Source organism: Malus domestica, chromosome 11 (genome assembly GCF_042453785.1).
Source record: "Malus domestica chromosome 11, GDT2T_hap1".
NCBI classification, from domain to species: domain Eukaryota; kingdom Viridiplantae; phylum Streptophyta; class Magnoliopsida; order Rosales; family Rosaceae; genus Malus; species Malus domestica.
In genome coordinates, this window is record NC_091671.1 from 20,946,286 (window position 1) to 20,960,562 (window position 14,277).

General features: G+C 37.2%; 1 protein-coding gene across 1 annotated transcript; it reads left to right on the plus strand.

Moving 5' to 3' along the window:
* The first annotated feature begins 5,668 nt into the window (after positions 1-5,668).
* Positions 5,669-8,080, plus strand: LOC103448165 (F-box/WD-40 repeat-containing protein At5g21040). Its single transcript, XM_008387419.4, has 2 exons — positions 5,669-5,878; positions 6,144-8,080. Exon 2 carries the CDS (start codon positions 6,272-6,274, stop codon positions 7,973-7,975), a length of 1,704 nt encoding a protein of 567 aa, XP_008385641.2. The 5' UTR covers positions 5,669-5,878; positions 6,144-6,271; the 3' UTR covers positions 7,976-8,080.
* Positions 8,081-14,277: the final 6,197 nt, after the last annotated feature.

The window sequence follows — 14,277 nt, forward strand, 5'->3', positions numbered from 1 at the left end:
TTAAGTGAATCAAAACAGATTGTAAAATGAATTTGAATGAAACTTATGGATGGAAGATTAGCTAGGAGGTTCTTCTCCACATATGTCACACTTGCATACAAAACGATTTCCAGTTGCTTTTCGATAAGCTATGAATACTCAACGCCCCAAATTAACCGTGAATTGCACTAATTAACCCTCAGTTTTTTTCCACAAGTTATTAGGTTGGATGATTGCATACGACAACCCAAAACATTCCCTACAAGTTCCCTACATGAATTGCATAATAGAGATACAAGCAAGAATCATTAAGTTCTATGAAAAACATAAGCATTGATGAGGCACTCGTTACTATGATTTGCATGAAACTTATGCCAAGAGTTTACTTAACGTGATTGTGACTAGCAACCTTCACTACTTGTGAATATAAGTTTATAACGATTAGGTGAAACTCCCTTATATTCTAGCGTCAAATTCATGCATGAAAATTAAGCGTGCACTCTTAACCAACATACACAAATTAGTTTTTATATGAACGGATAAGTAAATTGAATTCACAACTTATGAATCACAACTGGATGTAATCAAATCATATTGCAAGTATGAACATAGTTTCGAATCACCCCCTAACTAAGAGGGGTTTAGTTCCTCATACTCACAAAGCAAAGATACATAAAATTAGACATTAAAATCAAAGGAAAGAAAACACCTAAAATGCTCCAACTTGGTAGCAAGTGCATCCAAGATTCCTCATTTCCCTTGCTTGCGGCAGATTGGGTTATGGACAGATTTTGGGTAGTTTTATGATGTAGAATGGATGGGGAATGGTATGGAAGGGTTTAGGGTGAGTGTGGAGGAGTGTTTGATGGTTGGAGGGTGGTGGAGAACTAGGCAAAGAGGGTGGAAGAAGGTGGAGTGGCTGTTATGTTTTCTAGGCACTAGAATGGTGTTTTGGGGGTGTTTTGCTTCCTAGGGTGTGTATGGACGAATTTTTGTGATAAAATGATGAATATGGGGGATTGTTCTTTTGCCAAGGGGTGTAAACATGTATTTATAGGCCCCAAAAACCTTAGAAAATCAGGTTAGGTTAAGGATGAAATGCATGGCAATTTGTGTGTGTGGTGTGCAATGGTCCAATGGTGAAAATGAAGTGATGATGCAAAGTGTGAAGGGTAAAATGGAGTGGTCTTGTAGCTAGGGGGCATGAATGATTGTGTACATTGCATAGAGATGGAAAGGGAGGTGAAAATGTGTCAATAAATGGGTCAAAGGTGCAGCAACATGTGGTACACAAGGCATGGGATTCCAAATGTGAATGATGGAGCATCAATTGGTGCATGTAATGGATGTAAATGTTGTCTAAAATCTAATGAGTGAAGGGAAAAAGAGGTATCAAGCAATTGAGTGTAATAATTAAATGAATTGAAGCATGAAATTAGAAATTATGTAGGGCACAAGAGTGATCAAGCATGGCATGGAATCCAAAGGGAATTCTATGTGGTTTGCATGGCAAGGAATGCAAGTTGGGGTGACAGATTTTTGGGCTGTTTTCTTCATCTTTTGGACCATAATTCTTCATATTCTTGGCCTCTTTAGTTCTCAAATTCGTCCATCCACTTGGCCCATGCATTTGCTATCCATTCCAAGCCCGAAACATGCTCCAAAGGCCTCCAAAATGCATCTTCTTGCATACTTTGTACTTAGAGTCTGAAAACACACGAAAATGACTTTAAACATTAAAATAACTAAGGAAACACGACATAAATGCACAAGAACAAGCCAACTAAGTCGCATAAATATGCTCCTATCAAATTCCCCCACACTTAGCTTTTGCTAGTCCTCGAGCAAAACAAAGAGATAAAACGAAACAAAGTAAATAAAACACAACCTAAACCTTCCAACATTTGCCTCAGGGATTTCCAATGCACATGACATGTTAAAAATTATTATCCCCACAGATTTGAGTCATCTTCACACTTAAGCACGTACTTAATCATGGTCACCACTTACTTGTTCACAATTAATCGATTAAAATAACGTTTTTGATGTAGTAACATGCCTTAGAGAAATCACTCAATTCCTTACAAGATATGCACTCAATTTTCACTCAGATTTTCTAACTACACACCCTATACTAGTTATATGTGAGAAGATTGATGTAGATATGAAAACGAACGCTCACATATATGTATCACAAAGAAAGCAATTTCTGGAGTTAATAAGCATGTTTAGATATGATCTCATGAATGGAATGCTACTACTTAGATGCGAGAACCAGTGACACCATATGCTCATATCAATTTCAAACTTCACATATTGAAACGCATGACACCCAAGATGAAGTTAAGGGTTGTAACGGGGCTTAGGGTGATGGCTAACAAATGAAGGATAAGGATAACAATCGTTCTTAAAGCAATAGCAAGTAAAGTAATGAAATTGAAACTTAGAATTCACTTAGATTGCAGAAATCAGCTTTTAGACACGAAGGGAAAATTCAAGCAATAATTAGGGCCGAATTCTATGTTTTGGACCCTTTCTTCAACAAGCAGCACTTTAAAACTCTTTTTCGAATATTTTTCAACTCTTTTTTTTTTTTTTTTTTTCAACTCTTCTTTTCTTTTCAACAAGCATAATAACTCACACTTCCCCCACACTTGTTTTCTGCCATACATTAATCAAAAGAAATTCAATTTGAATCGTGTTTTACTATGCTTCAAGAACAAGGGTATGGATGGTCCTAAACTAGGCTAGGTAAGGATAATGTGGTTTAACAAAGAATGTAGGCTATCAAGGCTCAATGGGGTTAACTTAAACATATAACGATATGGGATATATGGCAGTTTGGCTTTGGTGGTGGTAACTGCACAACTTCATCTTGAATATGTTTTATGCAAATCAATATCATGCTTTGAATGAAATAGGCATGAGTTCTAGCATTTGGAACTAAATGATGAAACGCCTTCTAAGTAATAACCAAGCAAAGGATAATGAGATCATGCAACGACTTTAGAAAACAAGAATGCACAGATTTTAACTCTCCAAATAAACGTTTAAGCTCAAGTCTCACAAGGTTGTAGCGTTAGTTTGAGTTCTTTCCTTCAAGCATGTTACAAAAACTAATTTTTTTTTTCTTTTATGATTACATGTGATTTCATAAGTTATAACCACAACCACGCATAAATAAAGAGTAAATCAAACTTTCATCCATGTTTATAACTCTCTTTAACAGTCATGCAATTACAAACCGAATCCTCATCATTGTGTTGGAAGGTACCCGAATCCTCATCATTGTGTTGCAATTACAAACCGAATCCTCGTCAATGCTTATGTTTTTCATAGAACTTAATGATTCTTGCTTGTATCTCTATTATGCAATTCATGTAGGGAACTTGTAGGGAATGTTTTGGGTTGTCGTATGCAATCATCCAATCCAATAACTTGTGGAAAAACTGAGGGTTAATTAGTGCAATTCACGGTTAATTTGGGGCGTTGAGTATTCATAGCTTATCGAAAAGCAACTGGAAATCGTTTTGTATGCAAGTGTGACATATGTGGAGAAGAACCTCCTAGCTAATCTTCCATCCATAAGTTTCATTCAAATTCACTTACAATCTGTTTTGTTTTACAAAGTTTGTTTTGTTTTCAAATTCATTAAAACCAAAATCCCCCTTTTACTTTATTGTTTCAAAGTGTTTAATTTCTGTTTTGGTTGTGTGTTAGAGTGTTTTGATTCACCCAAATTTGTCTAAGAATTTGTTTACTTTGTTCTTGTCTTAATTTAATTATTTTCGTCGAAAATCAACCCCATCTTATTTCTTTGAGTCATATTAATTAGAACTTGTCTTAGATTATGTTTTTAAGTGTTTTAGTTCATTAGAAAACCAAAATTTGTCCAAGTTTGTGTGAGAGTCCCAAAATTGCCCAGATTGTGTTTTTAAGGTAGTTTTGAGTGTTTAGGGGCTGTTTTGAGTCTTTTGGTTTGTTTTAGTGTTTTAAAGTATAGTTTTGCATTCTTTGAGTCTAGTTAGTGTTTTAAACTTTGTTTTCACGTTTTCAAGTCAGTTTCCAAGTGATTTAGCAATCCCTCCTAATCCCCGGCCTAGAACGATCCCTACTTACATACTTTACTACAATTGATAAAAAGAGGGTTTAATTTGTGTGCTTAGTTATTTTACGCATCACCCAAAACCAAAAACCCTAATTTTTCAAAACCTCGCTGTCCAATTGAAAGGGCAAAGGAAGACTTCACAAAAATCTTACCTCGTCGAAGTGTCTGAGGGTGGGGGAGAGGGAGAAGAAGAAAGTGGAGGAGAGGGGGTGGGCCGCCGGGGGGTGAAGGGGGGGGGAATGGTTTTTGAGTTTGATTGTTTCTTTGTTTTTTTAATAGGATAAATATTATAATATTTAAATGCATAAAAATTATTTTTTTTTGCCACGTGACACAAATTTGGCAACCACGTCAGCACAAATGTGGATCCCATATTTGCCACTTCATCACTTAACAGTTTATTTAACAAATTTTCTAACGAATGTATGAAATTGAAATAAAATGATAACTAAATGTACGAAATTGAAAATTTTTAAAATGTTGTAAGAAATTGAAATCGACCACAAACCTGAATGGGTAAAATGTAATTTACCCCACTATAATTTAGTGGTATTCTCCATATTATAAATGATAAGTCTTAAGTTCGACTTACATGTGTGTAAAGGTAGAGCCATGGTTAGAATTGTGGCGGGAAAGAGGCAAAAAGTGCACAATGTTATAGAATGTGAGGTTAGTTGTTGACTTTTAAGCTACATTTGGTTGGCAGGAAAAGAGACTTGAGAAGAGGAGACTTCCTCTTTCATGTAATTAATGATGAGAAAATAGAGGGGAAAAGCAATCTCCACCCCTAATGGTATCTTTTTGAACAAGGATTCTTTTTTTTTTTTTTTCTCTTTCCTTTCCTTTTTTTTCCTTTCTTTGTATTTGAACGATCATGATTTCATACTTGTAGAGAGATAGAAAAAAAAAAGTAGGGAGAGAGAGAGAAAGAAGAAAACAAAACCGTAAGAGGAGATGAGGAAGGGGAGAGAAAACAGGAGGAAAGAGAATCTCCTTCTTTATTTTTTCTTTCTTTCCCAACATTATTGCAACTAATTAACATTAATTTCAAACTTTTAGGACAATAATACTGTTACTTAATATTGAAAAGTCATTTATACTCATAATAACTTTTCGTACCAAACTTTTATTTTCCTACTTTATCCTCACTATTAAACTAAAACACTAACTTGTCTTTCTCTTTCCTATTTCATTTCCCAACTTCACCAAACATGGCAATGGAAATTGAGAGATTTTTCAAACTGACGTAACACGGCACGATACACTAACAAAATCTCTCATTCTCAATCAATTGTATTGGACCGTGTTTCTAACACAATAAAAAATTTATTTTACAAATGAGGTGGGCTGCAATTCAAGCCCACATAAAATAAAGATATTCTTACTTAAATTACGAGTTTGATACTTAATTAACAAAAGACGAAGCCAGAAATTTTCTAGTAGAAAACTAAAGAAAGAAACAGTAAATATGAATAATATTAGGTCTTTCTTTTCAATATTTTTCTCCTTTGACAATATCCCGTGAAGATGCTATAAAGCCGGGTCTGGAGTGAATCGGTGGATCCTATTAATCACACAGATCCGTACGGTCGGTCTTATTACGGAAATGGTGACAGCCCTCATCCCAACCGCTCATCTCTTATCAAATCCTACGGTCACTAAATTATCAATCCCCTCGTCTTTCAACCAACCCTATTCTTTTCTTCTCGTTTTCCCTGTCCCCTCCAAACCCAAAGCTTTCCCTTCCTTCTTCTTTCCTGTGAATTTTTCATGCCTGCGTGCTCCTCCAAGGTACTTTCGAAACTCAACATTTATTTAATTCCCAATCTCTCAGCTTCTTCTTTTTTTTTTTTTGCAATTTTTTTCATGATTTGATCTTGTGGGTCTCAATTGGATCCAATAATCTTCTGTTTATCATATTCCGTCTTTGATTTTGTTCAATTCTGCCCCTTCTTATTCCATATTTTAGTTTCATTGTTTCGATTTTGTATTATTCCAGTTTTGATTTGTAGGGTTCACTTTCCAATTTTTAGGGATTTTTTTTTTTCTTTTGCAGGATATCAATTTTGGATATTAGGGTTCGTCTCTGATTAATTATAGATTTTGATTTCGGGGTTTGTGTAATTGGAGGTGTTGGGGGTTAAGAGAGTTTCCTAAAATTCAAGGTCAGGGCCATATCTTTTTATGGAATTTGAATGCCAAGTGACTACTGAGGTTTCTAAGAATTTGTGTGACTCTGTAGACAATTCGTATCGACGGAAAATTGAATCGAATCAATTCAATTCTAGCCCAGAAGCTGAAAACTTTGGCATTTCAGAACAACCATTAGATTCCAATACTGAAAAGGAAAAAACTTCAATTCAAAAATCCACACCAACCAAGAAGCCAAACTCCGATATTTGTGGTTCGAAACAATTTTTTTCTAGTGATGTCGTTCTTCATTCTCGTAGAACAATCACCGACCTTCCTCCAGCTTTGTTATCCGAAATTCTGAATTTCCTTGACCCAAAAGAGCTATGCATAGTTTCGTGCGTATCAGCTTATCTCTGTAAGCTTGCGTCTGAGCACCATGTTTGGAAGGATTTTTATTGTGAGAGGTGGGGAACTTCAACTCTTCCAACACCTTTGGGAGCAGGAGTCTCTGATGAGACATCATGGAAGGAGTTTTTTGTTGAAAGGGAGTTTAGGAGTAAGACCTTTATGGGACGCTATAGCATTGACGTTATGTATGGCCATACTGAAGCTGTTCGAACAGTTTTCCTTTTGGTTTCCGCAAAGCTCATATTTACTGCTGGGTATGACCAAACGGTAAAAATGTGGAAGATGGAAGAAGGATTGTTGATTGCTTCTTCAAGATCTCTTGGTTGCACTATGCGTGCAGTTGCTGGAGATACAAAACTCCTGGTTGCTGGTGGTACTGATGGGTTTATCCAGTGTTGGAGGGCAGTGGAGGGCTTTCCACACTTGTTTGATATTAAGGGTTCTCAAAACCAGAATACCGAGTTTCGGCTATGGGACCATGAGGGGCCCATAACTTCTCTTGCTTTGGATCTGACTAGGATTTATAGTGGTTCCTGGGACATGACTGTTCGTGTATGGGATCGATTTTCACTAAAGTGTGTAAAGGTTTTGAGGCATAGTGATTGGGTGTGGGAACTTGTGCCTCGTGATCTTACAGTTGCTAGCGCATCGGGTTCAGATGTTTATATTTGGGATACTAGTAGTGGCGGACTGATGACCATTATTCATAAAGCTCATGTTGGTAACACCTACTCTTTGGCACGAAACCTCACAGGGGATTTTCTATTTACTGGAGGGGATGACGGTGCAATACACATGTATGAAATCACTAGTCATGATCTCGAAACTAATCCAGTACCTGTTGCCACATGGGTTCCTCACTCAGGCCGTGTCTATTCCCTTGCATTTGAATTTCCATGGCTTGTTTCTGCTTCTGCTGATGGTAAACTTTCGCTAATTGATGTAAGAAAGCTTCTAAGGACTAAAAAGCGTGCTTCAGATAAGAGTTTCTCATGTGTTAAGCATGTGGTCCCAAGCACTGTGGAACCCCCACAGAGGATGTTACATGGTTTTGGGAAAAATCTTATGTCAGTGGACATTGGTGCTGATCGCATTGTATGTGGAGGTGAGGAAGGTATTGTTAGAATATGGAACTTCACAGAAGCTTTGGAGATTGAGCGGAGGGTTCGTGCTTCAAGAGCAATACGGTTGGAGAATAGGATGAGGCGGCGTAAGCTCCACTTAGAGAATATCAGCAAAACCAGTAGGAATGATCAATGTTTAGTTGCAGCCAAGAAGAATCAAGTCACCGGTGACAGGAGTGGTTGGCACAGTAAACGTGCATTGAGCGGCAAGCTGAAGTCATAGTAGCAGATAACAGTTACCTTGTATTGTATGCTTCTAAACTTTACTACTTTTTTTCCCTTGTTAGGATGTTTATTTAACAATAGAATACAATTTATGGTTTAAGCAGTTGAGCGGACTAATTGTAGATTTCTCATTCTGCAATTGGATTTAAATTGTTCGTTGTTAGATAAACTTTATACGTGTTGGTTTAATTTTAGTGTTGAAAGCTTTTGAGACGTAACTTTTGGCTCTCAATCATACGGAGATTTCTTCCGTTATACCGAGTAAGTGATGTTAGTGTGTGGAGGGGACAAACTTACCATTACTTTGGCTTAAAATCACTTTCATGTAAAAATTTGCACCATGTTTCGCTCAGTGATTGCATTTTACGTGACAGCGTATGTCATACATATATGGATCCCCATGTGTTTGATCGCTTATGGTTTCAGATAGGATTAGGGATAACAGCGTCTTTCTTGTGCAAGTCGTGTCGTTACATGTGGTCATGAATTTTATTAATAATGAGCGTAGTAGAGAAGGATATACGTACAGTTCATCATTCTTACCCGAATGACTTCTCATCCGTGACGACGCTCATGTGATAACATTTTGTCACTGCAAAACTTGCATCAACTCTTATCACAACCACTGTTCTAAAAATCCCCGCCTAGGCGCTAGGCGCTGGTTCACCACTCCGATTAGTCCTTAGGCGTTGTTTTTAATATTTTCTAGTACTTTATGATTTACATGTCATTTCATGTTGCAATTTACGCATTCCAATACAATTATGTATGTTTTTACTTAAATCTGCCTAGTCTGCCTAGGCGGGCGCTAGGCCCCAGCGTGCCGCCCGACTAGCGCTTAGCGCTTTTTAGAACATTGATCATAGCATGATTCATCTTTTATATGACCAGGAAAGGTAATACTTTTGTGGAAACGTTGCATGTGATGTTTTTATTAAGTTATCAAATTACAAGTTTTCTAAGAAACAAAAAGTGCCAACCTAAAATAGTTGACATATTGTGAATCAAACTAAACTGCCTGTTTTTTTCTCTCCGTTTCGTGAGTGTCTCACTATGTGTGAGCTTTCAAATATCGTCCAGTAATTTAGCCAGGCCCTCGCCTTGGCAAGGGTTGGTGGGGGTGGCACTCCCTTTTCTTTCTTGCTTTCCTTTTCTTCCATCTGTATCCACCTGATTTCGGCCACGATCTCCGGCCCAATTTTCTTCATTCCCCAAAACCTCCTTGCCTTTGATTTAACTGCCCCTAGGGCAAGACCCCATTTCTCATCCCTCCATCCCACAACTGTCCGATCTGCAACCACCTCTTTCCGTCGCTTTTTGCGACTTTATTGGAGGGTGTGTAGAGCTCCGGTTCGGGTGTCCACACCACCACCTTCCTTGTGTTTCCCGTTCTTGACTCCATAGCCCACTGGCTTCCATTGCTTTGTGGTATAGATCTTTGTTGTGGTTGGTAGTGGATGTTGAAGATCTCTTATTTTCCCATTTTGGGGCTTGGAATGGCTTGATCTCCAGCCTTCTCGGTTGGAGGTGCTCCAGCAGCGGCTGGGATAGTAGGTTGCTAGGTTTATGCTTTGTTCTGCTGTTTTGGGCTCCAAACCTTGTGTTGGATTGGGCTTTTTTTTTTCTGCTTAGGAGGTCCATTATTATGCTTTGTGCTTTACTTATGTATGGACCTCTATTTGTATAAATTAGTTTGTGTTGGTAATAAAAATTATCTTTGACCAAGAAAAAATAATTTGACATTGGTTTTGGATGATCGTAGTCCATTTTTGGAAAATTTTCAGATTCTCTACTTAAATTTTGCTATTTTCAAAGTTTGTTGACAAAAATTTGTGTCGCACTTGAAAGTTAGAAGATGGAGTGAAACCAAAAAATACTAGGACTAGAAGGGATAAATCTTTTGCCTCCACTTTCAATGTCTTGAAATAGTAAATTGTCCATTCTAATTCAATCCTTCAGATAAAATGAGGCTTACGTCGATGTCTCTCGTGGTTAGAGAGCAAAAGAGGGATGCTCATCATATGGCTAACCCTTGGTCAAAGGCTTTCTATAGGGATTTAAGTGACCTCCATCCTCCCAAGTTAGCTTGTGTTTTGAAACTTTTGCTTTGGGCTTTGCTCGTCATCCAATTAAAAAAATAAGAAACTTTAACGAAAAATCACATTTTTACATTAAAAGTAAAAAGTCAATCCTGGTTATATTCACTTTACCCTTTATTTTGTCTTTATCGTTAAAACTCAAAATTTTCAAGCTCTTTTCATTAGTTTTCCTTAAAAAAAATGGTTATGCATACAACTAAGAGCAAGTGTACCTGGTTTTAAGACGGCAATGGCAATTGTATGTAAATTGTCCTTTGAAAAGTGATTGTCTTTGTACAAGTCCGTCCGTTTGGCAAGGGCAATGACGATTACTATTCATAAATATTTTGTTATTTTTTATGTCTCGTAAGTGTGTTTAAGTGTGTACTTTGTAAGTTTGTTCTTGGAAAATAAAACTCCCTGTTTAACTCTGACAATTTAATTTTAAATACAAAGTAAAGCATACAATTACAAGCAAACACAATTAATTAAAAATAAAAGCAAATGAATTTATACAATTAAAAAAATTTCCAATTTTTTGTTTTTTTTTCGAGAACTTTAACGAAAAGCTTATGGTACTGTTCACTTTAACAAAAAACCACATTTTTACATTAAAAAGTCAATCTTGGTACTATTCACTTTACCCTTTATTTTGTCATTTTCATTAAAACTCAAAGTTTTCAAGCCCTTTTCATTAGTTTTCCTTTTTTCTTTCCACTTTTAATGATTAGATTAATCTTGACGTTTGAATTTTTTATTATTATTGACGTGTCACTGATAGGAGCATATTTATGCGACTTAGTTAACTTGTTTTCTTGCATTTTCATAGTTAGTTTGTGTTTATCATAGTGATTTAAGCTATTTTTTTTGTGTTTGTAGGTCCAATTGACAAAGTTGGCAAGAAAGTGCATTTTGAAGCATTTTAGAGCAATTTTAGGCTGGATTGGATTGCATGCATGTAGAGCACAAGGAATGGACGTTTTTAAAGATCAAATGAAACGAGGAATGTGCTAAAGAGATGGAGAAATTAATTCAAGACTTGGAGGATAAGTAATCAGCTGCAAGGGGACTTAAAACCCTTCTAGAAGGCTTATCCCTTCTCTTATACATGTGCCGCACCAACCTTTCTAGAATCCCTAGAAAGGTGGCACCCCAAACCCTTCTAGAAACCCTAAAATCCTCCAGAAACCCTAGTTATTTTCCCCCTTGGATTGGGCCAAGCCTTGTGCCGCAAACCCTAAGCTTTTTCCTCCAGAAATTCTGCCAAACCCTAACCTATAAATATATGTTTTCAGCCATAATTTCGACCTACCACCCCCCATGTAATTCTACACCCCTTTTGAGCCGCAAAAACACCAATTAACACCTATTGCCGCAACTTTGGAGAAGAAGAAGCCTTTGCCGTGGCTTCCATTGGAGAATGAGGACCTTGTGCGCAAGCCACCTGCAACCATTGGAGTTCTAAGAGTTCTTTCTTCCCTCGTTTCGTTTCCATGTTTTTTTTTGTTGCTTTTCAATTGTTGAACATGTGGAACTAATTCCTTCTTAGTTAGAGGTGAATTCAAAGCCATGGACATATGTTTAATATGAATTGATTACTTTCAGTTTTTGTTTCGTAAAACATGAATGTGATTTACTTATCTGTTCGGTTAAGAACTTATTCTTGTGTGTTGATTGAGGATGCATACTTAGTTTGCATGCATGAATCTGATGCTAAAATATAAGGGAGTTTCACCTAATAGTTACAAACTTATATTTACAAGTAGTGAAGGTTGCTAGTCACACTCGTGTTAAGTAGATTCTTGGCAGGAGTATCATACAGTTCATAGTTACGAATGTCATGTCAATGCTTATGATTTTCATAGAACGTAATGATCTTTGATATGTATCTCTATGATGCTGTTCATACAGAGAACTTGATAAGAATAATTTGGTTGCGATGCGTTGTCTATTCAATTCAATGAACTTAGGAAAATCTGAAAGTTAATTAGTGCATTCACAATTAATTTGGGGCATTGTCATTCATGTTTTGAAGAAACAATACTGGAAATCAATTTATGTGCTTATATTTCATGTGTGGAGAAGGACCCTCTAACTAGCTTTTCACCCTTGAATTCATCTTAATTTCGTTTCAACTTACTTTGTTTACTGCAATTTACTTAGTTTTGTCAATTTCGTCCAAAAACCCTCTTAGTTCTTATTTGGTGTCTTAGTTTAGTTAATTTCGTTCAAATCTGTCCCCTTTTGGTATTTTGAGTCAAGTTAGTTTAGAATTCGTCCATATCACTCTTTAGTAGTTGTTGAGTCATAAGAGTCTAGTTTTCTGTTTTTGAGTCTAGTTTAGTGTTTTAAAGTTTAAATTGAGTAGATTAGCATCCCTTATAATCCCCGGCCTTAAACGATCCCTACTTACATATACTACAATCATAGGGTTTTAATTTGAGTGTTGGAATATTTCACATCAAATTTTGGCGCCGTTGCCGGGGATTAGTAAAATTGATAATCTTCCCCTAGTTAGTGCCGTGAGTTTCATTCTAGTTTTATTTCTGTTTTGTTTTGTTTTCTGATTTTGTTTTGGTTTGTTTTCTTTGTTTTAGGTACTAGTTTATGACTCGAAGTTCTCAACCTATTAGTGCAAATATCTTGGAGTTTGACGACGATTTTGAAAGAACTTTGAGAAGAAAGAGGAAGCAGCCATAACCTAATCCATCTAGTTCTAGCTCTGAATCTGAAGTTGAAGAAGAAGAAGAGGAAGAACTAGCCATGGCTGTTGATAATCGAACAATCAAGGAACTCTTTGCCTCGGGATTGGACAATGTTGTGCCCTTTTGCATTCAATACCCTCTAGCAGCCCAAGGCAAGACTGATGAGTTCGAGTTGAAATCAAGCTTGTTGCATCATATTCCCAAATACCATGGGCTGTCCATGGAAGATCCAAACAAGCATTTGAAGGAATTTGAAGTAGTATGCTCAAGTATGATACCCATCACTATGGATGGGAACATTTTGAAGATGAAAGCCTTTCCATTCTCTCTTATGGACAAGGCTAAAGATTGGGTCTACGAATTAGCACCTGGAACCGTCACTTCTTGGGAAAGCATGAAAATAGCGTTCTTGGAGAAATTCTTCCCAACTTCAAGAGTTATTCTTTTGAGGAAGAAAATTAATGGCATTCAACAAAACCAAGGAGAATCGTTTCCAGCATATTATAAGCGTTTCAAGACGTTAGTTGCATCTTGCCCACAACATCAGATGAAGGAAGAGCTTTTAATTCAATATTTCTACGAAGGACTTCTTCCAATTGAAAGACAAATGCTTGATGCTTCAGCGGGAGATGATTTGGTTGACAAGACTCCAGTTGCTGCAAAGATCTTAATTGCAAATCGAGCCTTGAATGTACAACAATATGAAGGAGTTGGAGGAAGAGACCCCCTCACAGCATCAACACCAAGTGAATGAGGTAAGTGCAATTTCTGAAATTCAATCCAAATTGGCTAATCTCACTGTTCTTGTGTCACAGGTTGTTGATGGAACTAAAGTGCACGGTACGGCCATATGTAAAGTGTGCTCTATGCAGGGGCATCTCAATGATCAATGCCCTCAATTGATAGAGAATGGAGGATGGGAAAGTGCAAATGCAGTGGACTACCAAGGCCAAAATCAGCCACGAAATGATCCATACTCTAACACCTATAATCCAGGTTGGAGAGATCACCCAAACTTCAAGTGGAGGGAGCCTCAACAACCTCAACAACAAGGAGGATATAGACAGCCACCTCCCGGGCTCTATCAAAGATCATTCGCACCAATTCAACCTCATCCACAATCTGCCTAAACAAACTCAGGTTCGTCATTAGATAATGATAAACTTCTTCAATTACTAACTTCATTAACGCAAGGCCAACAAAATCAAGCCAATGAGATGAGTGAAGTGAAGAAGCAAATTGGGCAGATGGCGAAGTTCATGGGGCAGTTTCAAGAAAAAGGCAAACTACCTAGCTCAACCATTGTTAATCCAAAATGAGGTTTTGAAACTGCCAAGGCCATCACTTTGAGAAGTGGTAGAGAGATTGGAACCAAGCCAAACATGACCACAACAAGTCAAGAAGAGGAAAAGAAGTTGCTGCAAGAAGAAGAAAAGTTGGACAAAGCCACGACAAGGGTGGAACCAACCTTGCCGCAGCTTCCCAAGGCTCATAAACCGTCACTTTCAGGTAAGGTT

Excerpts from the sequence above, each read along its gene's own strand:
- LOC103448165 (XM_008387419.4), top strand. The coding sequence starts at position 6,272 with ATGGAATTTGAATGCCAAGTGACTACTGAGGTTTCTAAGAATTTGTGT.